The sequence below is a fragment of the Trachemys scripta genome, chromosome 9, assembly GCF_013100865.1.
Source record: "Trachemys scripta elegans isolate TJP31775 chromosome 9, CAS_Tse_1.0, whole genome shotgun sequence".
Classification (NCBI taxonomy): Eukaryota; Metazoa; Chordata; order Testudines; family Emydidae; genus Trachemys; species Trachemys scripta.
In genome coordinates this window covers 14091050-14114863 of record NC_048306.1, presented here as the reverse complement: position 1 = coordinate 14114863, position 23814 = coordinate 14091050, and the positions used below count along the sequence as shown (strand labels likewise).

At 50.6% G+C, this 23814-nt stretch overlaps 1 protein-coding gene across 1 annotated transcript; it reads left to right on the top strand.

Moving 5' to 3' along the window:
- Positions 1-4361: 4361 nt before the first annotated feature.
- Positions 4362-14004, top strand: LOC117882890. Its single transcript, XM_034781755.1, has 6 exons — positions 4362-4488; positions 4877-4956; positions 5247-5352; positions 5872-5967; positions 6701-6805; positions 13717-14004. Exons 2-6 carry the CDS (start codon positions 4934-4936, stop codon positions 14002-14004), a joined length of 618 nt encoding a protein of 205 aa, XP_034637646.1. The 5' UTR covers positions 4362-4488; positions 4877-4933.
- Positions 14005-23814: the final 9810 nt, after the last annotated feature.

Below are 23814 nucleotides of genomic sequence, written 5' to 3'. Positions count from 1 at the left end.
ACCTGTTTGCTTAAGACTGAGCAATAAGGCACAACAAATTACCGATATGAATTTTGCTGCCTCCTCTCCTTTAAGAGAATATGAGCAGTTTATGATTCTCTCGAATGAAGTAGTTCTTCTAAAATCAAGGGGAATACCAATCAATGCCTATTTCAAAACCAAAAAACCCCAAAAGGGATTTTTTATTTATTTATCCTGGATTTTTAACATGTAAATTTAAAAACAGTTTGTTTCTTTAACAAACCTATCGGGGATCAAATTTAAAACTATGACAAGCTATGTTAAGGCCTAGAGTTGCTCTAGCCTAGTAAACTCATTTAAATAAATACATATATAAAGGAGTCCATGTTTGCTGCCAAGTTTCAGAGGAAGTCAAATCACTGAACTGTTGGAAGTCATTGGCTAAGCACCTGGGGGTCCAGAAGTTGTTGAAATAGCCAGATTTTGGCAGCAATAGCTTCTTCTGCAGGTATAGAAAGAATATTTTCTTCATTTCAGTTGATGCAGCTACTTCATTCCAATTTAAAAAACTGATTGGGAGTTGAAAAAAGGTGAAGGCTTCTATTCTTCTTCTAATATATGAATAAACACTACAGAGAAGGAGATGTAAGCTACATCTGGATGGATGATTATGACCAGGAACAATCAGTTCAATGCATTAACTAGAGATACGTCTTTACCTCCGTTGGTTTGAAATGAAAAAAGAAATGTTTCAGTCAACCTTTTTGTTTTTATGTATCCTGCAAAACCAGCAAGTTAACATGTTTTAATGGTTACCTATTCATAAAATCATAGACGACTAGGGCTGGAACAGAGCTTAGGACATCATCTAGTCCACCCCCCTGCTCAAAGCAGGACCAACCACAAGTTAATCATCCCAGCCAGGGGTTTGTCAAGCTGAGCTTTAAAAACTTGTATGGATGGAGATTCCAGCACCTCCCTAGGTAATGCCCCAAACAACAACAATCACTCATTGTTCTTTAGAGCACAAGGGCTCTAACACGCCTGACGTGCTCAAATCTCTCTCCTGCTAGGACTTAGAGAATTTTCTCCATCCCCATGATACAGAGGGAAAGAGAAAAGAAGTGACTTCTCTTTGGTCACACACCAAGGTCATGTTAGAGCTAGAAAGAGAAGCATAAGAAAAAAGTTGTATCCAAATGTTTTGCAGTTCAAACTGATTTCTTGAGCAAAGGAAATGTGATGTGTGGTTGGTGAACTGAAATGATACATTCTGGTCTCCACGTGTTTCTAGATGTTGTGTATTTGGTTGCTCTGGTGATAGCATCTTGGGTTGCTATGGCAACTGAGTTTATTAGGGGATAGCCCAGCCAGTTTTGGCTGGTTTGGTTAGTTCAGTGTGTAAATAAATGGTTGCTTTTTAGGGCTTACAGTTCTCTGGTCTCCAGTAATTTCTTCCTAAACCTGCTGCCCCCGAGGATACAACACTAGATTGATGAACTAGTAGATCCATCCCCTCACACCTCGTTTTTATGCATAGATTGATGGAGGAAAACAAGTTTGCCTGTTTTGTGAACTCCCAATGGCTTTCTTGAATTTCAACGAACTAGTCAATTGAACTGAACTATTTGAATAAACTGCAATGAAGAACTGAAGGAAATATTTTCTACCCCTTTCAAGGAAGCTATTGCTGTCCAAAGCTGGGTTAGCTTTTCAGCTAACTTTGCTTCCAGGGCCTTAGCTATCACATCAGTGGTGTGACTGCCTTAAAAACTTGGCAGTGAACATGTTCCACTTAATGTTATTTTTTCCTCTTCTATTTAAATTATTTAAGAGATTGTCATAAATTTCGCCCTTAATTTAATTTTTTTCTTGTCAAGCTGGGCCTTACAAATCTAAGGATGAAGATTCCACCACCTCCATAGGTCACACTCAGAGCCAGGGAGACTGGGAATAGAGCAAAACCACCAATGAAAGCCAGGAGTCCAGAATCCCAACCCCCTGGCTCAGTCACACTCAGAGCCAGGGAGACTGGGAATAGAGTCCCGCTGGCACTTCCCAGCTCTGGAAGGGAGTGTTCCTCTAGTGGCTAGTGCGGGAGCCTGGACAAAGGCTCCGTCCCCGACTCTATCCCTGACTCCCTCGGCGACCCTGAGGCAGTGGCTTCTCCTGCCAAGACCTCTGTTTCCATCAGTGGGGTTGGGGACACTGCCCTAGAGCCCTTGGGCCTTCACGCTTCAGGATGGGAGGTGTCCTGCTGGCTGTAGGTCAGTGTTGTGAACCCCCAGTTGCTAGGCTGAATTTATCCATCGCCTGGCAATAAACCATCATCTTGTTTTCACAGCCACTTTCGATCTCCTGGCTTCTACCCCCTACCTGCTGGCAGGGCATTGGGCAGCACCCTTTCTGCCCACCTGGGTGCAGGAGATCGAGGAAGAGAGCATCTGCCATCCAACTCTTTCCCATCGAGAGCAAGTGAGTGGGGTTCTCCAGAGCCATCCCCAGTGTGGTGGGAATGGCCCAGCAATAGGGCTCCCAGCCCTTCCCTTGCAGGAGATTGTTCCCCACATTGAGAGTCTTTGGGAAGGGCAGAACCTGCCAGGTGCTGAACACCCACAACTGCAATCAGTGAAATCAGTGGGAACTGAGGGCGACTCCTGCCTCCTCAGATTGGCACCTTGTGAACGAACTTTCGTTGGGGACTCTCCGGGTTCTGCTCTTTCTCTGGCTTGGGAGGGAGCGGGGCCTACTGGGGTGGAGGGAGCTGCTTGTCCAAACTAACGGAGAGCCCAATTGCTCTGAAAGGACAAGACTCTCCCAGTATCACAGGGCCCCATTGGTGAGGGGGAACATTGGGAGCTGCCTGTGCTGTGAATTGCTGCCACTGTGTGTGGACGGCAGCCCCATGCCCTGGGGTGGGGTGTGCGGTATGGGGGAGTTGCCTCAGCGGAGGGGAGGTGGGCAGGGGAGCAGGCAGGCCCGTTAATGAGAGGCTGCCTCGAGCCCAGACTCACGGCTGCTCCCCACTCAGTTCCAGAATGAAGTGACTGAAGCAGATGCTGAGGCGGAAGGCTGGGGAGGTGGCTCCGAAGCCAGCAGGGAGCAGCGTCCGGCTTGCCTGGGAGGAGAGCGGCCCCTCTGTCCCCATGGGCGGGGAAGAGGCTTGTGGCCTGGCAAACCGAAGGAGCTCCCTGAACTGCTGGAGGAAGCGGAAAACACCAGCTCCCTTAGCAGGCCCTGAGGCACCTTCTGGTCCCAGATGGAAGTGGCCCAGGGTGATGCTATGTCGGAGGGACCCAGGAGAGGGCAGGAGCCGGGCAAGGTGGCTCTGTGGCTTCCTTTACAGGAAGCAGAGGAGCCAGGAGCCCAGCCCCAGTGCCCGGCAGGAGCCATCCACCACTCTGGCCATGGAGGGGCCCCCAGCCGGCCCAGAGCAGGAGCTGGGCGACTCTGGCACGGGGGCCAGGAGCTCCACCTACTCCCGAGGGGCCAGCAGCCCCTCCGTGGGGTCTGACAGCCCTGAGGGCAAAGGGTCCCTCTTTGCAGGTGAGGGGAGACCCAGGGGACAGGGGGAAGGACGGGGCGGTGGGGGACTAGTAACACCCTGTGCCCATTGGCTCACCAAGGCATCAGGACTGAGCCACGGGAGCCCCACTGACACCAGTGGGAGTGGCACAGCCACCCACCCTGCGGCAGGGGATGCTGGGCACAGTCGGGGGAGCTCCAGCCTCCCCTGGTGATGTTGGGGGGGGGGGAGCTGACGGCCACGGGGCCCTGAGGCTGATGGGGCTGAGGGCGTCTCTGGGAGGGGCAGGGTGGGGCCCTCTATGCCATGGGGTTCCTTGTTGAGGATGGGGGACATTGAGCCATTTCTCTGCACTGCATTCCGACAGCAGCAGCATAAATGACCCTTTCTCCTTCTCTCCCTGGTGCAGAGACCCCCAGTGCCCAGCTGGAGGAGGAGGAGGAAGAAGAGGACTTGTCCCCTGAACAAGACATCATGAGGGTCATCCAGGGGCACCTCCAGGGCAGAGCTGAGGTACAAAAATCCCCCAGCTGCGCTGCCCCCGAGTCTGTCCTGCTCCTTGTTCCATCCCCACCCACGCAGGGGGGTCTTGTCCCAGAGAATCCCTCACCCCCAATGGGGGGCACTTCTCCCCTGTTACCTGACACCCCAAAGTGGGGGCATTTGTCTCATGCAGGCCAAGGTGTCCGCTCCCCGCAGACACTGTCCCAGTTACAACCCCAGTCTGCACAGGGCGACACTGGGTTCGGGAAGCGGGGCGGCTTTCCCTGTCCAACCCCATGGGGTTCCTAAGCCCTGGAGCTGCTCTAGGTGGTGTGGGGAGGTCCCTATCTAACCGTCTCTCTCTCTCACCCCCACCCCACTCCTAGTTGCTGGAGGACAGGGCCAAACAGCTCTGCTTCCTCCAGGCTATCCCACGTCTGTGCTTCTTGGCACAGCAGCAGGGGCGGGACACCCTGGAGCCGCACATCTCAAAAGCGGCCCTCGTGGAGAGCATTGCGGTGAGTGGGACCCCGTGCCTGGCCCCTGGGGCGAGGGACCCAGATATGGGAGGAAGAGTTAGTGGGGCTGGAATGGGGAGCAGACGACAGTGGTTCCTGGGGCTGAGGGCTGGGGAGCAGGGAAGGGGGAAATTCTGACACCGATTGGGAGCTGGCAGTGGGGGAATTGTAAGGCCGGAGGGGAGGGGAGGGGAGGGGAGGGAGGAATTGGGTGGGAGAGGGGGAAGGAAGTTTGACGGATGGGCGGAATGAGGGGCCCAGCTGGTTGGGGGTGGGGGGGTGACACTGGCTGTTTCTGCAGAGCACTTTGGTCTCCTCCCTGGGAAGCGCCTGTGGGTCTGCGGGGCCTGAGTCTCATATGTGATTTTATCTTCTTGGGGTCTCTCAGGAGCTGATTGAAAATCTGCCCCTGGTGCCAGAGCCAACCTCCGTCATCTCCAGCTCCATGGACGCGGTTTGCAGCCTCAGGTACCAGGACCCTCCCATCCAGCTGCCCTAACCCTGGTGCTGATCGGGTCCAGAGCCGGAAGTCCCAGATCCTCTCTGGCCTAAATTACCCCCAGCTGTGGCTGTTGGCGTCCCCCAGCAGAGGAGGTGGGAACTTCCCCTCTTTCCTGGCTGGGGGGTGATTTCACTCCCATAACATTAGAGTGGCCGTAGGGAGGGGATCACTGCGGGGGAGGGGGGGTCATGTCCCTGTCAGTGCTAGCGCCACTCCGGTGCTGCCAAGTATAACATGGGCTCCTCTCTCCTGCCAGCAAACTGAAGCCGCCGCTTGCCCTGGAGCTGGAGTCACGCCTCCTGCGGGCTCTTCTTTATAGCATATTTGCCATGGGCACTGGGCAGGATGCCACCCACTTCCAGGTAGGTCATGATCCTACTTCTCCATCCCAGGAGCAGGAGCCACCTTTGGTCCCTGCTCCCTCGGTTTGATGGAGCTGCTGAGAATAGGGGAGGGGTGAGCAGAGCTGGGAACAGGCCCAGGCAGGGCGGAGGGGGGACAACACAAACTCTCAGGGAGGGGCCCTTCCCTCCAGGGGGGATTGTGTTACCCCTCTGTGGCTGAACCCAGCCTTCCCTCTCCTCATTCTCTGCTCTGCTGCCTGGACTCTCCCGGGGATCCTACCTCCCACCCATTGCGGTTTGGCTGTTCCATAGTCTGCTGGGTACCAGGCCCTGCGCAGAGAACTGCTAAGAGCAAGGATTGAAGAGGCAGCAGGCATCCGGCCATGAACTCTTGCTAAGTGTCCTTGGAGTGATGGGAATGGCAGAGGCCAGGATGTGCCTTTTGGGTCTGGCCAGGCCTCCCCCGAGAACCCCCCTGGTCCCGTGACTGATGTAGCCCCATGTCCCATGACTGATGGGTGCTCCGTCTTCTTGCAGGCTCTGTACAACACCTATTTACAGGGCCTGGACACCATGCTCAGGTGCCTGCTCACCGAGACCCCCACCACAGACAAGCTGCAGCACCTCTTGGAGGTGAGTAGAATGGGAGGGTCTGGGGCAAAATTTCGCCTGAACCGCGTGGGAGGGCTGCAAAGGAGAGACTAGAAGAGTCACGTTTCCATTGTGTCCTCCCAAGCGGCCACACGTTCCCAGAGCTGTCGGTGCAGTGCCATGTTGGGACCCTTACGCCTCACGGGGCGGGGGCACGGGGGAGCAGGGGAAGGAGCTGGGAGTGTCAGCCAGAGCTCTGCATGGCAGCATTACGCACTAACAGTGAGCACCAGGCCTGGCTGGGGACTGAGAGACTGAAACCCCTGTGAGATGCAGGACATGGGCCTCTGAGAAAAGTCTCTGGCTCCTTTCTAGGGAGACCCTGAGATACAGGAGGAGCCTCAGGGAATCAGTTCTTCTGTCCTAGGGACACTGCAGTTCCTGGAGGCATTGTCCTCACGGCTGCTTCATCCATCCTACCAAGGCCTTTGCAGCCGGGGCCTGGGGTCCAGGGCATGTGCCTTGATCCTGACGTGCTGTTCATGGATCAGGAGTTCAGAGTAAATAGACCAGCCCCAAGACTGAACATTGTCCCAGCCTGGAGAGACAATGAGCTTGTGCCCAGCAAGATGTGGGCAGTGTCATGAACCCCCCACATGAGGAGTCAGCTATTCCCCCCTGGGCACAAGGTCTCAGCCCCATGGGAGGGGGAGAGGCTCGTTTGTAGAGCATGTACGCCTGCCCACTGACCCTCCCCTGCCTCCTTCTCCTGCAGCACGTCCATTTCTGGCTCCAGTCCAAAAACACCCAGGAGAGAGTTAGAGCCATACGGTGCAGCGCTGCCCTGCTCCAATTCGCCACCTCCCTGCCCGGATTTGACGTAAGTGACCTTTGACCCCAGCATTCTGCAGAGTCAGGGTTTGAGTCAAGTTCCTCATCCCCTGGCTAATTGGTCCGCCCTGGGTCTGTGAGGGACTGCGTTCCACAGGCCACGGGCTGGCAGGGTCGTGCCTGGCCTCAGGGCCCTTGTTATTCTGGAGCAGTCTGGCAGCGAGTGCTCATGGAGGGCCCTTGCCCTGGTCCCTTTGCTTCAAGCTCCTTTGGGGTCAGAAAGAGGGCTCTAGTTCCTCTCCCTCAGCACCTCCTAAAGATGGATGGGAGCAGAGCTCTGGCCCAGAGGAGCTGGGGAGCTGAAGGGAGAATGTTGATGGATTCCCCTCTTCTCCTCCCACCAGACCTCCTCCGATTTCCCCAAGGCGGGCAACTTTGTGCTGCAGCTGGGTCTGTACATCTCGGACCCAGCCAACGACATCAGCCAGCAAGCCAGGAGCGGGATACATTAGCTGCAGAGGCCCCTGCTGCAGAGGAGGGGTAAGAAACCCAGCTGGGCAATGGGACCCCATAGAAGTGAGTCCCTTGGCGACTAGCTCCAGCTGGCCATTGAGACACCAATAGAACTAAGGTCTCTTCTGTTAGACCAACTGCAGCAGGGCAGAGATACCTCAATGGAAACAAGGCCCCTGTTTTGGGCCCCCCACTTGCTGGCCAAGGGACCCTACAGAAAGAAGCCCCCTCCTCTGAGACCGACCCCAGCTTAGATGATGTCTCACACTCATCTCCCTAATTCAGGGAGAGAGGAAGGGGACGAATATGCCAGGGAAATTGGCAGCTTTACCTCAGAGCCTGGCTCCATCCCCCAGCCCAGGGAAATCAGCCCACCCAGGGGGCAGCCAGCTGGTAAGGGGACAGGAACGGAGCTATTGAGACACGTGGAGGGAAAGAGCCCACCATGAGGGCAGGGTCAGGGACCACAGGAGAAGGACACAAAGCTTGTAGGATGTCACCAGTTGGGTAGCTAGGGCCAGATCCTAACTTCAGTGGGTGGGTTCTCAGTATTAAACACCACTATTAACAGGCACCCACTCCCAGAGCACCATGGCCATAAGGGTCCATGATTGCTGTGATGAATGAGACAAATCCCCCTTCAGCTACTTAGCCGCCTGGTCCATTGGGTGCCCCGAGGACCCTGGCCAATGTTCACCCAGCAAAGGGAACAGAAGGAAACAGGCACTAAAACCGGATGCCAACCCTCCCCAATGGGTGTGTCTCTCTTCCCCAGGGTTGAACATCCAAGAGGCGAGCCATCTGTGGTGCCGGGTCAGGCTCCAGGACACCGAGCACCTGGCCTACAGAAATATGGCCAGGGTGGGGGAGGTAAGGACTCTCCGCTGGTGCATTGCAGCAGCTCAGGTGTGGAGCTGTCTCTCCCTGCAGTTAGTGTGTTATGGAGAGGGAGGGATAGCTCAGTGGTTTGAGCATTGGCCTGCTAAACCCAGGATTATGAGTTCAATCCTTGAGGGGGCCATTTAGGGATCTGGGGCAAAAATCTATTGGATGATTTAGTTGGTGTTGGCCCTGCTTTGAACAGGGGGTTGGACTAGATGACCTCCTGAGGTCCTTTCCAACCCTGATATTCTATGATACTTATTTCCAGCTGACAGTGTTCGGCTGCAAGAGGCTGAGGACTCTGGGTTGGAGCCTTGCTAACAGTCCAGGCTTGTGTGTGTTCCATGGATCTATGTCTACGTGGCATACAAGGGATCCCCTGGGGGGTTGAGTTAATGGAGGATTGTATCTCCAGGGATCCGGCTCCACTCACTCTCCCTGGCTGACACCCTGGTGTCTGAGAGGGGAGCCCCTGGGTCAGTGAGTTGGGAAGCTCAGACCAGATCCCCATTGGAGTCCCTGCACCCTGTGGAAGCAGAGGCTGGGTGTGGGGTTTGCCCAGCACCATGGCGAGTCAGGGAGCAGAACCTGCCCCTGCGCTGGGCGTTGGGGTGAGGGACACCGAGCCCCTTTCCTGGGCTGAGTCACTGAACCATGACACTCGTGGGAATGTCAGTGGGGTGAGGAGCGGGAATGGAAGGAGATCTAAAAGGCCCTTTCCTCTAGCGGGTGAGCTGCAGGAGATATCGCTGCTGGGAGCAGTAGGGATCCTTTATTGTCTGTGTGAGCTGGTTCCAGAGTGCGCAGACACATTCCCAGGATGTCATGGCACCTGCGGTGAATCCTGCTCCAGAAAGAGCTATTCCTCAGTGCCTGCCACCTCTTACTGATGGGGGTTCCTTGGTCCATGGGACCCCAAAGGTTGGCTGCCCCAGGACCCTTCTTCACCTTGTGAGATACTAGAGGGATTTGGAGCCTGGTTCTGGGCAACTGACAAGGGCTGTGGTGCTGTTGGTTTTAGGTCTTTGGACAGATCTTTTCAGAAGGCCAGAGAATATCCTTCCTCCAGGCAGCGCTTCTGGCAATACATGACCCCCAGATCCATGTCAGCCAGGCTGGGCTGGTGCTAATGTATTCCATCCTGGGGGAAGTCAGCCAGCTGATAGGGGATGAGGTAACCAAAGAAGGATCAACTGGGGAGGGAGCTCCAGGGTCTTTCACCTCCAGGCCATTGAAAGTCATTCCCATCCCATCCCCATGCGCTGACCTGGGAGCAAGGAGAGGATGAACCCAGGCAGGTGCCATTGTTCGGTGCCAGCTTGTCCCCTGAGCAGCTCAAAGCAGCGCAGACCCAGCTCTCCAGCAAGGCTATTTCCCTAACATTCATCACATCAACACGACACGCTGCCATTGCTCATACTAGGGGCTGCCAATTCCCCATGTGACCACTGTGAGCCTTTCCCACTCCTCAGGGCCTCAAGCCGGTTCCTAGGGCTCTGGTATCGTGTTATCCCAGCCACCCCCTGCTCTGGGAGAACTGGAGGAGTCAGTCAGCAGAGGCTGCTCAAGTGCCCCATTCCCCAGAGCCACTGTCCATGGCGTCATCTTAACAACAGGGGCGTCCCTTGGGAAAAGGTGTCCACATCCTCTCACCCCCCAGCACTACTGCCCAGAGCCTCCCAGCCCCTCAGGTGGAGGAGGCGAGGGTGGCTGTGGGGATTCTGGGGAGCAGAGCTGAACCCCCCAGCTGGGTTTGGAGGTAGAACAGCTCTCACGGGGGGCCTGAGAGGAATGGGGGCAGGAGTTCATTCCACAATGGTGAGAGAGGGGTTGGAGGTCACTAAAGAGGAGACAAGATTTCATCTCAGGGGTTGGGTGCGGGAATCCGTCCCTCAGACGTGGGAAGGGGTGGGGTGGAAATTCTGCCGGTTCCCGTTGCCGTTAATGCCCTTCGTTGCCATGGGTGTCTAATCTCTGACTGATTCTTGTTCCCTTTCAGCAGGAGGATGTTAGCACAACAATCATGGCGCATCTGTTCTACATCCGGTGCTTGCGCCAGGTGCCCAAAGCACTGCAGGGGCTGTGCGCAGTGGGACACCTTTGAAGTCCCCTCTCCCCCCTCGCATGACCAGAAGCTCCCACTCCCTGCCACAGGTACTGCTCTGTCTCACTGGGCCTGGGGGAGAAGGGCTAGGGGGAGTGGACATAAACCCCACAGCACTGAGAGATACCCAGGCCGAGCACCTCGCTCTCACCACCATGCCCCTCCCCGACCCCTGGAGCTGGGGCCAGGCCAGTTACGGTCCCTGCCCCCATGCCAGTTTCGGAAGCATCGGGCTGTCAGGGCCGTGGGGCTGGCCCAGAAATGAGAGCATCCGCAGAGCCAGGGGTTATCCTCAGGAACCATTGCAGTCTGGGAGGGGTGGCCCCGACGTGGAGCCCCTCCCCTGCCATCATTGCTCAGACCTTCCCATGGCCTGTGTCACCCTGCCGCAGTGAATGTCTGACCATCCCCCACCTGGGGCCCAAGCCACCCAGCCAGTATCTGAACCCTTCCCAGCCAGGAATGAAACTCCTCCCTAGCACCTTGGAGCAAGGAAAGCTCCTCCCCATCTGGCAGGTGGGGTCTGAGACACAGAGGAAGGGCTGTGCTCCTGGTCACACACTCCTGGGGATAGATCTGGGAACTGGACTGGGTCCCAGGCTGGTCCCTTTCCCCCAGGGGCACCTTCACTTTCTGCCCTTTTTCTCCCCTCCTGCTAGGGAGTCTCTGAGCGTGAAAGGAACCAGGAGGGTGATGGGGTCCTGGCACAATGCCGGGGTGGGAGCTCCCCTTGGCTTGGACCCCAGAGTAAGAGACATCTTTGTAATCTTGCTCTCTTTCTTTTATTCCTAGGAAGGGACTCCCCCAATGTGGGGTCTCTAGAGCTCCAGCTGGGCAGTGCCTAGGAGAACCTGTAAGTCATCCTGGTTCCCACCTGCATGCACCACCCTGCCCTGCCTTGCCCTCCGGTTTCTCGCTATTGACTCTGGCTTGACCCTTGGCTCTGGTCTCTGGTTATGACTTCAGCGTGACCCTTCTTGGCTCCAGCTGTTGGCTACCCACCCTGGTTCCGTATTCTCCTTGCCCTTCTCTAGTCCTGCTCCAGGCTCCCCACCGACCCACTCCAGCATTGCCTTCTCCTCTTGATCTTCCCCAAGCACTCGGACTTTGACTACCCGGCTTTGACCCTCGGCCTGTATCTGGACTCTGGCTTGACATTGACTTAGCTGATCTTTGGTCTCTGACTACCTGGCTACGACCTCTGGCCTGGACTTGGACACTATCTCTGCTTCGTCGATGGACTCTGATCTCGGTTTTGACCCTGGTGTGTCCCTGGACCATGATTCTAGCACCACTCTTAGCCTAGGCACAATCCTGCACCTCCCTGCGACCTACACTCCAACCTCTGGGCCTAATTATCAGATGCAGCATGTAACATTAAGTGGTGCAACTTTTTGCAGAAAAGCAGGCTCTCTGCAAGTAAGTGGGCCATATGCAACAGGGACACAGCAGTAGTATAAGGGCCCTACCATCAATCAAACCCTAACCCCGCCCCTTGACCCCTTTAATCCCGCCCCTGGACCCCTTGGTCCTGCCCGCCTGTCACCGGAAGTCCCACCCATGGGGGTATTACTTCCGGGATCAAGGTGCCACCTGACCGGAAGCAAGGTGTGTCATGTGACCCTTCTAAGAAGTCCCCCCACCACCCTCTACCAATCAGGAGGGGTTTCCTCCCGCCACCACCCTCTACCAATCAGGAGGGGACTGCCCCGAGAGGAGATTTTGACCAATCAGGCTGACTTCCGGGGCGGGGGGTGACCAGTCCAGAAGTGAGTCGTGTGATCCCTCTAAGAACTCCCCCCACCACCCTCTACCAATCAAGAGAGGTTTCGTCCCGACAGGACCTCCCTGAGAGGAGATTTTGACCAATCAGGGTGACTTCCAGGTTGGGGTGACCCCTCTGGAAGTGAGTCATGTGACCCCACTAAGAACTCCTCCCAAGGACCTCCGCCAATCAGAGTGCAGCACCATTGCCCCATAAGTCCCAGGGCCAGACAGAGGAGGCGGCCGTCTCTTACCAAGGACACGTGTTTTCGAAATCACAGAAAGGCTGCTGAGAGGAAACACGGACTCCTTCACCACCCCCGTGAGAACTTCGGACTTTGTTTTAGCCCTGAGCACCTTTGGACTTGTGTGGAGAAAGCGCTACTTCAGCGACAGTTCCAAGGAGGACCCTTTGACCCAGATGTTGATGGATATGTCGTAACCCGACCCCGCAACCCTCGTGAGGCACCCCGATGAGCATGACAGCCTCTCTTTGTCCACCCCCTCAGAGGTGGAGGCGATCGCAGCTTGGGGGAGGCACCGGCGGACAAAGCGAATAGAAAAGACGGCGCTCAGGTAAAATGAATGATTAAGAAGTGGCGGTCAAGGAGGGGTGGGTAATGGCGTAGGAACCGGGGGTTGCGTAAATTAAAAAACAAGCAGTGGGGGTGCTTACACGGTTTCTTTTCTGAAAATCTCTCAACAGGTCGACAATGCCTTTTTAGAGGCCTTTAAGAACTTACACATCGGAAGCCTTGTGGGAGTAAATATATCGTGCGTCAGCTGTTTTTGCTCATATCTGAGACACAGATCTCAAGCCGAAAAGGACAAAATGGAAGAATGAACCATCTGAGACTCCCTTATAGTAGGGGTCATGGCATCCATTTTTACAGGTTGCTGTAAAAGGTTGTGTTAAACCAGGCGATTAATAAAACTTATTTAAATGTGTCAATATGAATGTGTCCCCTTTCATACTCGTGGTAGTAAAAGACGGTACCAGTAACAGTCATGTCTACACAGAAGGCTCTGTTAAAGAAAATATATTACACCCCCGGGGAAGTTGGGAGCTTCGGCAGGGTCAACCCTCTTTTTCAAGTGGCCAGAAAAGATAGTAAAACTTTAAACAGAAGACAGGTAACAGCATGGCTTTCAGACCAGGATGCTTACACTTTACACAAACCGGCTCGAATACATTTTAAAAGAAACAAGACCATTGTTTCAGATGTGGATGCGCAGTGGCAGGCAGATTTGGTGGATATGCGCCGGTTCTCCAAACACAACAGCGGTTTTAAGTACATCTTAACAGTGATAGACATTCTATCCAAATATGCCTGGGCCTTAGGCCTAAAAGACAAGACAAGTGGTGAAGTATCCAAGGCCTTTAAAGCTATTTTCAGTGACGGTCGCGTGCCTCAAAAATTACACACCGAGTGGGGGAAAGAATTTTAAACAAACCTTTAAGTGGATTGTTAAAGCGGCATGGAGTTCACCATTTTGTTACCAATAATGAAGTCAAAGCAGGGGTTGTGGAGCGATTTAACAGAACTTTAAAAACTAGGATGTGGAGATATTTTACCGTCCATAACACCTTTCGCTACATTGACGTCTTACCTGACTTTATAAAGAGTTACAACCAGAGCTTTCACAGAACTATACATACCAGACCCATTGATGTTAACCCTTCAAATTCTCTGAAGGTATGGAAAACAGTTTATGGAGATGATTTTAAAATAAAAACGGTTGTTGCCCCTTTTAGAAAAGGTGACCACGTGAGACTATCTAAAACCAAAGGCGCTTTTGAAAAAGGTTATGAACAGACGTTTACCGATGAGATATTTATAGTGGATGAAGCCTTAACCAGGGGTCAGAGACCTGTATACCGATTAAAAGATTACGAGGGTGAGGCAGTTACTGGATCTTTTTACCCTGAAGAATTACAAAAAGTAAACCTTAAACGAGACAGGATTGAAAAAGTTCTAGCATAGAAAGGAAAAGGGAGAAAAAAGCAGCTACTGGTGAAATGGTTGGGGTGGCCTGATAAGTTTAACAGCTGGGTGGAAGCTTCTCAACTCTGTGACACCTAGACATGAACAAAAAAAGATTCCTTCTGCATAGACAGAGAGAGAAAAATGAGCAACGGCGGGTTTTACATTACTTTGCCCAGCAATGCCAGCTCTGCAGTTTTTCCCCAAAACACCATCTCGAACTTTACAATACGGCTAATTAAGCCCTTGGATCTCCTGGGTGCCTGGGAGGTGGGGTTAGTGGAAATACAATACCCGCACAGCTGGAATACTATCAACGAAGACACCCCTTTCGAAATCACCTTTGGAGCTACAATGTGGAATTTCATCCTACGACGAGGTTATTACTTGAGCATACCCGAATTACTGGAGCATATGAACAGCAACGTGGCTCGTCATCCCGGACCGCCTGAGGTGGTCATGAACTACGACCCTGTGGGTAGAAAAGTGAGACTTAAATCTACCGATTTTATGTATGTGTTTTCTATTGGTGGGGAGCTAGCTAACATTCTGGGTTTGGGCCCCAAACGCAACGTCCAAAAATTCCCCTTCTTGGCAGACATCACAGGAGGTTTTAACTCCTTGTATCTATACATGGATATCATAGAACACCAGTTTGTGGGGGACTTTTCTATTCCCCTGTTACGCTGCGTCCCTGTCCGAGGAAGGAACAACGAGTTTGTTACCATCACCTACGATAAACCTCATTACGTACCTGTCAGTAAACACCACATCTACACCATCACCATTGAAATAAAGACAGATCAGAACAGACATGTCTCATTTTGCTTCGGCAAGGTGATCATCAAGCTGCATTTGCGGCCGCGGAGAGAGCGAGGTTTCTAAAAACGCAAAACCCTATTATGGCGATCCCAAAAAATTACGGTGACTCCACCATCTACAGGAACTATTACAAAGCCCAGGCTGGATACGCCCTTCCTGGATATCATGAGGCCCCCGTGATGTACGGGGCGGGTGTGGGTGGAATATGTCATAGCCTCTTTCGAAAAGCCGTACCGCTTTTGAGGAGGGGGCTAGAGATTATTAAACCCCACGTAAAAACCGCTGCTCAAAACATAGCTAAAGATGTGGTAGGTCATGTCTCCCATGCTGTTCTGGAGAAGGTGGGGAATACAGCTTCACAGGAAGGATCGGGGCTGATGTATATTAAAAGGAGGAAGAGAAAGAGAAATATGTCATACCCGCGACGCACAGGTCCCCCAAAACCCTTTAAAAGAAGGGCTTTGACACGCAGGGCCGGCCATAAGCGGAAGTCCAAGAGGAAGCCTGGGCGAAAGAGGAGACGCGCTCTGCCTGGTAAAAGAGACATATTTTAATCAACATGGCTTTTGTTCACTGCGGGTCTGAAGAGTGCACCAAATCTGAACTAGACTTGTTTCAAATAGCCCCTACACAGACCAGCATCGAGAAAAGCATCTACATCGAGGTGCCTCTATCGGCCATTATGGAGTCTGCCTCCATTGACTTTTTTTATAGCAGGGAATGGCATAGATTATATGGATTTAAACAACACGCTGCTGTACATGTGTTGCAAGATTGTAAAAGGAGACGGAACTGAACTTGCCGTGGACGCCGAAGTGGGCCTGGTGAATTACCCCGTGGCCTCTGTTTTCAGTCAGTTGGATGTCACGCTGGGAGACCGCCTCATAAGCCAAAGCAACAACTGTTACCCTTACAGGGCCTTTATAGAATCGGTGCTCAATTACAGCGATGACACCCTCGCCACGCAATTTTCTGCCGGCCTGTTTTACAAAGACACTGCTGGACAACATGAAGAAACAGAGTTGGATGGAGGGAATCTAGGGTTTGTGAGGCGTGCAAAGCTGATGGCCGAGAGCAGAATGGTAGAGCTGCTGGGCCATTTACACAGCAAAAAGTTTTTTCAAGAAAAACTTTTGTTAAACGGAGTGGATGTGAAAATTAAACTGACACGCAGTAAAGACGCTTTCTGTTTAATGGGAGTCCGTCTTGGGCACGCAGAGGCCCTGCTTACCGCTAATGCTAAATACCCCGCGGACCGTGTGGGAATGAAAGTGTTTAGCATCCCCACGGGCAGCAGGGTCAGTAAGCAGGAGAACCTGTTCCTGGGACAGTTACCCAAAATGCTTGTCCTAGGGTTTGTGGATAACGATGCCTTTAGTGGAAGTTACACTAAAAATCCCTTTCATTTTAAACATTACAATATTAATTTTGTGGCCTTATATGTGGTTGGTGAACAGATACCAACCAAACCTCTGCAACCAGACTTCCATGCAGGACGCTGCGTGAGAGAATACATGAATTTGGTAGAGATGGCTGGTAAACACATGAAAGATTGTTCTCTGTTAATCGACCGTAAGGAGTTTGCACAGGGTTACACCTTGTTTGCCTTTGACCTGTCTCCCGACCAGGAATGCGCTGATCACTATTCCCTGATTAAAACCAGGAACCTGAGAGCAGAAATACGTTTTGGGAAGGTTTTAACGGTTACTGTCAATATGATTGTGTATGGGGTTTTTGACAATGTCATAGAAATAAATCAGAGGCGAAACGTTCTGTTTGACTACATGTGAACATGGACACCGTGCAGCTCTCACGTGTCTTATCAATGGACCCTTACACAAAAAAGAATTTCTTAGATGTGTTCCCTTGTGATTGGCTCCCAGGAGGCAAGGTGTCTCAGAGACCCCTAGGCTTGGTGGTGAACACGCATCCACACAACCAACCGGGTGAATACTGGCTCGCCTTGTATCTGGCGGAGCGTAACCGTGGAGAGTTTTTTTGACTCATATGGGCACCCCCCGAACAGTGTGTTGTTTCCTAAAAGCATTATGAAATTTTTAAACAAAAATGCCACAGACATGGTGTTTCACAGTAGACAATTACAAGACCCCAGCTCTGTCACCTGCGGCGATCACTGCGTGTTTTTCTTACATCTTCGTAGCAAGGGTTTATCTTTTGACCGGATTTTAAAATTGGATTCTAACGACTTAGTGCAAAATGACCGGATGGTGAAGAATTTTGTAAAAAATAAATTTAAATTCTTGGGCATGCCTAGCCTTGCTCAAACCATGTTTCAACAAGCCCAGACATGTGTATCTTGCAATGATTTTCATAGCCATGTTACCCAATAAAGCACCTCAGGTGAGGGGTTTAAAGACAATTGATGTTTGGTGGGTTTAAAAAAAAAAAAAAGAGAAAAAAGTACACAGATTTTTTTTTTAAGTTATAGAAATGTTTTATTTAAAGCAAAACATTACCAGTTTTTTTTTTAATTTAGAATGTGAAAAACATTACACACAGCCATTCGATTCTTTTAGCCAATTTTCGTTTTTTTAGACGGCAAAAAAGGGGTCACGGTTTCTTGATCCACCCCGCTGTCAGCAGTCGAGGCCTTGAGGCATTCCAAAAGATCTCTGTTGGCCACATTGCCCATGACGGAAGATGGTACATTCAGTTCCACCATGGCATTCATAAACACATCCCATCCTTTAGGTACATGTCTGCCAGGAACAGACCTGACTAAGTCGAGCATGTTAGAACCATTAACCACACAGCCTTTGTACAGAAAAGACCCTTTATCGTTCCATGATGAGAGATTTTTATCCTGGCCCAGCTCATTTAGCAATACTAATGCATTTTTTTATAACACTTATTTACATTATCCAACACCTCCTGAGCAACAGAGTCTGAGGTCTTTGGTGTTTCTGGGGGTTTGGCAGTCCCAACTGTTCCTGTTCCAGTAGAAACAGACTTATTTTCCCTTTATCCACATCGCTCTGGTTCACGTACATTAGGTACCTTTGAAGCACGGCGCTGTAAAGTTTAGCCTTTTCGTATTCGGCCAAGTCAGTTCTTTGAAGAACAGACTTCATTTCAGCATCCAGTAAGCGAGTTGTGGTTGTTTTGATATTTTCCTCTGCCGGAGGGGGAGCCCTTAATTGCTCCAACTGGTGGCTGGGCACCAGGAACATTTTTTCTGCATACTCCATTATCGATTAGTTAAAAGCCCCGTTATCAGAGGGATAGCAAAACTTAACAGAGGTCCGATAAACCCCCCAGACTGCTTCACCAGATGCTTTTTTTCTTTCAAGTGAAACCCTTTTATTACACAAAGTTTTTATAAGCGTGCGTTTCTTTTTCAGCACACACACTTGATTCTGTGTTAAAGGTACGTTTCCTTTTAAGGTATTGAGCGCTATTTCTGAGATGGCCGCTACTAGATCGTCAGAGGCCGAACACAGTATAGCCCTCCTTTACTGTGGGGATGATTTGCTAAGTAATTTTAAAAGGTCCAGGTTTCTCGTCACGCAGCTAAACATGTTTTCGGTCAGCAGCCCCGGCTGTCAAAAAGGGGCCTGCCGATAAGTCATCTCTTTTTATACCCGGCTGTTGTTCATTTCAAAGTATAAACCGCCGGCCAGTCTGGAGGGAAAAGACCAGTTCTTAGGCTATAAGCTTCTGGTGTGGAAACATTTAAATCCACCACCAGGTAGCCATAAGGTCTTTTGGTAGCATCCTCAAAAGCTTCTAGAAAGAATTGAGCTTTGGTGGGGTACATTTGCCGAGCGAGCATAGCAATTTGTAATTTATCCCTGGGGTTTTAGAACAGAACCATGTACTTTGTGTTTAGGTTAATCGTGCGACTTTTTTTTCCCCTGAAAAAATATGTTTTGAACTATATACATAATGCTCAGGTTTCTGTGATGCACGTACTTGGTAAAGGCTTTCTCGATTTCATCGCTTTCACAAGCAGAGTTCATCAGATTGTCTATGATAATCATATTTACTTTATTAGTAGGAAACAAACTGTCATCGTCAAAAGCATCAGGCAGCCCCTCCACAAAATTGATAAAGGGATATTTACAAAGCAGTTCTTTATTCAGAGGTTGCCAACAACTGTAACACCACATGATATTCTCAGGCATAACAGACAGTGTGTGTTTGGCATTATCCAACACGTTTTTTTATAAAGTAACTTTTCCCACAGTTGCTAGGCCCCGCGAGAATTGCAGAAAAGGGGTGTTTCCACCTCGTATCCATTTTTTCAAAAGCCGTAGGGCAGGGTTTTAAAACCTTCTCCTAGGACCCTCTTGTTGTAAACCACTTTGTGTCTTTTTAAGGGTTTTTGCTTCTATTTGCCATTGGTTTTTGTTTCTTACGATAGAGGGCTGCTGCACCTCTATCTTTTTTGAGGTATTTTCTTGCAGACCCGTGCAATAGTCCAGGACTAGATCTTTCAAACTGTTGAAGTTGATCTTTTCGCAGTTTGCTACGTTTAGGGTAATACCTTTGACTTTCATACAGGCCTTTCCACCCGACAGCTTATACCCATAGGTTTTCGGGCCTGCCGACACAAACTTGGTGATGTGTTGATCTGGCGGGATCTCGCTCGTGAGGTCCCCTAAATAATCCCCCAGAGGGGGATTCCAGTCACCCTTCCTTTTCACAAATATCACCGAGTCAGTGTCGTGGTACAGTCACCGCTCTTGCAAACTATCTAGGAGGTTGTATAATTCTAAGCGGGCATAAGCGGTGGTGAAACAGGCTATGAAAACATTAAGACAGAGTACCGTTCTTTTGCGTACTTCCACGACACGCACGCTGTTTCATCATCGATAAACTCGCAGGATGAAACCTCATAATTGGGGGAGAACAGGTACTGCAAGAGTTCGTCAGGGTCTCTCACGATGCTGGTGTTGGGTAGGTTGGATCTTTGGCCGAATTTACCCCACAGAGAATTTAAAAACCGTTTAGCGATTTGGCGTTTAGCAGGGTTTGATCTGATCTCATGTTGGTGTAAATGCACGCCTTCTAAATGCTAACGTACTTATTGTGTTTCTCCTCGTCTGTGCACCAACTGGGATACCCTGAAGCCTCTTGTTTCTGGTGGAGGTGTAATTTTATGTACTCTGAAAAGAGTTTCAGATTTTTCATTAAAATGCCAGATTTCATAGATCTTAGCCACCATGTACCCCTTTGCTATGGCCGCGTTCAATTCCACCGTGCTCCAAGTCCCCAGGATGGCCCGCTCCTCGTCAGTATGGGTGCATGTCTCCCGCTGCTCGGTTTCCGCACAGATTCGGCATAGCGAGAACATAAGCTTGCCACCCACTCTGACAGGTAACAATGGGAAAAAGAGGCCTCGTGGGGGGTACACTAACTTTTGCAATTCCAAAATAATTTGCAAGGGGTCCAAATGTGTCAGACTATATCAGGGTATCTGAGAGAGTATTCTTTGGTTTTGTTTACGAAAGGGTACAGGCTGGTAAAATCATAATAGTGGATTTCTTCCCCGGGGTTAGGCTTGTAATATAGGCAGATAGCATTTGTCCTGCCCCCAAAAAGAGCATCCTAGGCACGAGAGGCTGGGGTAACTGGGCTCGGTTTAAAAAGTCTGCAAGCTCCCTGTCTGTTTCTTTCATCACCTCCCACTCGTGCTCCCACTTTAACTATGGGATAAAGTGTTGCAGGCACATGCTTGTTCTGTTCCCCCTCATGTGTGTTTGGGCCTTCAGGTTCAAGAACAAGCAAAAATGTTAGTTAGTATTACCCTAATCCCTATACTATAGTTAAAATGATTTTTACCTTGGCCTGGTGGTGAAATGCAGTTTAAAGTTACTGTTCCATGCTAAACAGATCACACTGCAATAAACATAGGCACCATTATTTACTAAGACAGCATGGGCAAAGAGTGGCATTATATAATATATAGTTTCAGAGTTAAAGACAGCAAGTCTTACCTCTTTTTGCAGTCCAGCAGCTATTCAAGAAAGTTTTCTGTTGAAAAGGACAAGCTCTAGCATACCTGAGGCTTTTATACCATCTTAGCCCATTGTTTCAAACAGACTTCAACACAGTTGCTAACAGGTTAATTTAATCACCCCTCCCATAGCATTCCCTTTTGTGATCTGGGGTAGTGAAACCATTTGGTCTGCACAACAGGGCTTCCCCCCCCGCCCCCCGCTTTAAGTTAAAATACATTTGTGGCTTTCTTACAGTATTAAACAGTACCCATTTCCAAGTGGGGGCCCTTTGCAGATCTCAATGAATGTCTTGGGGGTTGGTTGTTTTTTAAAACATGTTTCTTTCATGCTTAAAGTTTGGGGGGTGGGGTTGTTGCCTAGAAAGAATTACCCATAGCATTCAACCAACTCCTGGGCCATATTTAAACTGTCCAATAGCGTTCCACCAACCCCAGGGGTTATATTTAAACTGTCCAATAGCATCTGTGAATTCCTGAGGTTTAATTTAATTTCATATTAAGCAGAACTCACCATCCACCCCCACCCACCCCTTACTATGGGTGCACTCCCATCAAATGTAACCCTATAGCAACGAGGGTAAGTAATTGCAGTCACCCTGGCTATTCAGTGAGGGGTGGTGTGTGTGGTTAAACCCATTCAGTTCAACAGACTAAGGATAGCTCAGTGGTTTAAGCATTGGCCTGCTAAGCTCAGCGTTGTGAGTTTAAGCCTTGAGAGGGATCTGGGGCAAAATCAATATTTGGTCCGGCTAGTAAAGGCAGTTGTATGAGATAGGTATATCTCCATATTAACTCTATTGTCTGAACTAGCCTTGTTTGTTTTATTGTAAGCACATTTTTAGGATTTTTTTCCCCCTCCCACCACAACATACATTTCAGCTTTTTGCTATACACACACAAAAACATGAGCTAATTCTCACAAACAATTAATTTTTTTATTTAAAAAAACGTACAGCTCCTTGAAAACAAACCAAACTGCTTCATTAAAACCTTTTAACTCACTTAAAGGCCAAAGGCCTTCTAACAAAACACAGATAGTCACAAACCCCCTTTTCAAAAATTTACAGCTACCAAGTTTTATATCGCATGTTTGTCCCCTCACCATTCTCTAACTTAATCCTTTTAGATTTCTTACAAATAGATTTTTTCTTAAGCAGGGTTCTATAACTCTTTGTGCGGACTAGACGGTCAATATAACGCTGTAAGCAGGCATCTTCCGGTTTGGTCATATTCTTTAGAACACGGTCAGGGTCTGCACTGAATTGCACAGCATTTATCAAGGTCACACCTTGCGCTAAATGTTCTTGGGTTAGGCACAGACATTGCATAGCATAACCTATGGCAATAACAGTGTTTAATAAGCTTTCCAAACACAGCTCAGCACACAGGCCCCGGAGCTTGCAGTTTATATCCACTGAAGTCCAAGTCACACAGTCATGGTGCCTTTGGCCTGGCGCATCTATGACACAGCCCTCACAATCTTCAGAAAGCTTTTCCCTAAGGCAGTGTTTAAGGATAGCATAAACAGCAACGCGTACAATAGTCCGCATGACTTTTTTACGCTCACGACGTGGCACTGGCTCAGTTAGTTCTATGCCAAGCTGCCTCCTAAACTCCTCATAGCCATCATCCTCAGAGTCCTCTTCAACAACTTGTATCGGCGTTGAGCAAAAACATGGTGGGCCCGGTTCATCTTCGCTGCTTGATGCGACGCTGTCCAGGGCCTGCAGGTCCTCTAGAAAGGCATCGTCGAGCTGTTGAGAAATTTTCAGAAAAGAAACCGTGTAAGCACCCCCACTGCTTGTTTTTTAATTTACGCAACCCCTGGTTCCTACCCCATTACCCACCCCTCCTCGACTGCCGCTTCTTAATCATTCATTTACCTGAGCGCCGTCTTTTCCGTTTGCCTTGTCCGCCAGTGACTCCCCCGAGCCGCAATCGCCTTCCACCTCTGAAGGGGTGGACAAAGAGAGACCATCATGCTCATTGGGGTGTCTCACGAGGGTTTCGGGGTCAGGTGCCAGCGTATCCAGCAACGGCTGGGCCAAAGGGCTCCTCTTGGTCGCTCCCTCCTCCTCCTTGGAACTGTCGCTGATGTAGCATTTTCTCCGCGGATGGTCAAAGGTGCTCGGGGCTAAAACAAAATCCGAAGTTCTCACGGGGGTAGTGAAGGAGTCCATGTTTCCTCTCAGCAGCCTTTCCGCGATTTCGAAAACACGTGTCCTTGGTAAGAGATGGCTGCCTCCTCTGTCTGGCCCTGGGACTTATGGGGTAATGATGCTGCACTCTGATTGGTGGAGGCCCTTGGGAGGAGTTCTTAGTGGGGTCACACGACTCACTTCCGGAGGGGTCACCCCAACCTGGAAGTCACTCTGATTGGTCAAAATCTCCTCTCCGGGAGGTCCTGTCAGGACGAAATCCCTCCTGATTGGTAGAGGGTGGTGGGGGGAGTTCGTAGAGGGGTCACATGACCCACCTTGCTTCCGATCAGGTGACACCTTGACCCCGGAAGTAATACCCCCATGGGTGGGACTTCCGGTGACAGGTGGGGGGGACCAAGGGGTCAATGGGCGGGGCTTAAAGGGGTCAAGGGGCGGAGTTATGGTTTGATTTACAGTAGGGCCCTTATACTACTCACACCACACCAGGTGTGAACAATGACCTCACTACATGAGCCTGGCCCGATGCTGCCCCTACTGGAATTGTGCACTGGAAAGGGCTGAAAATGTTGGAGTTCCTTTAACCAGCCTCCGCCCCTGGACCTACTCCACCATTCTTGACTCAGACACCCGGCATTCCTGATAAATGCCCGGATTACATGGATACCTTTGAAAGAAATGGGAACTCGTTACCTCTGCACTGGGACTATGACTGCCCTATTGACCTACAGCCTTGGTTGAAAGTTGCCTTCACCAGTATTTACACATTGTTGGAACCAGAATTAGTGGCTCTCACGTCGTACAGTTCTAAAAACTGGTCCTAAGAGTTTATGAGCAAACATGCGT

Coding starts and splice junctions, on each gene's coding strand:
- LOC117882890 (XM_034781755.1), top strand. CDS start 4,934: ATGGACGCGGTTTGCAGCCTCAG. Junction 4,957..5,246: donor GACGCGGTTTGCAGCCTCAG/GTACCAGGACCC, acceptor CTCTCCTGCCAG/CAAACTGAAGCCGCCGCTTG. Junction 6,806..13,716: donor CCTCCCTGCCCGGATTTGAC/GTAAGTGACCTT, acceptor AATTCTCTGAAG/GTATGGAAAACAGTTTATGG.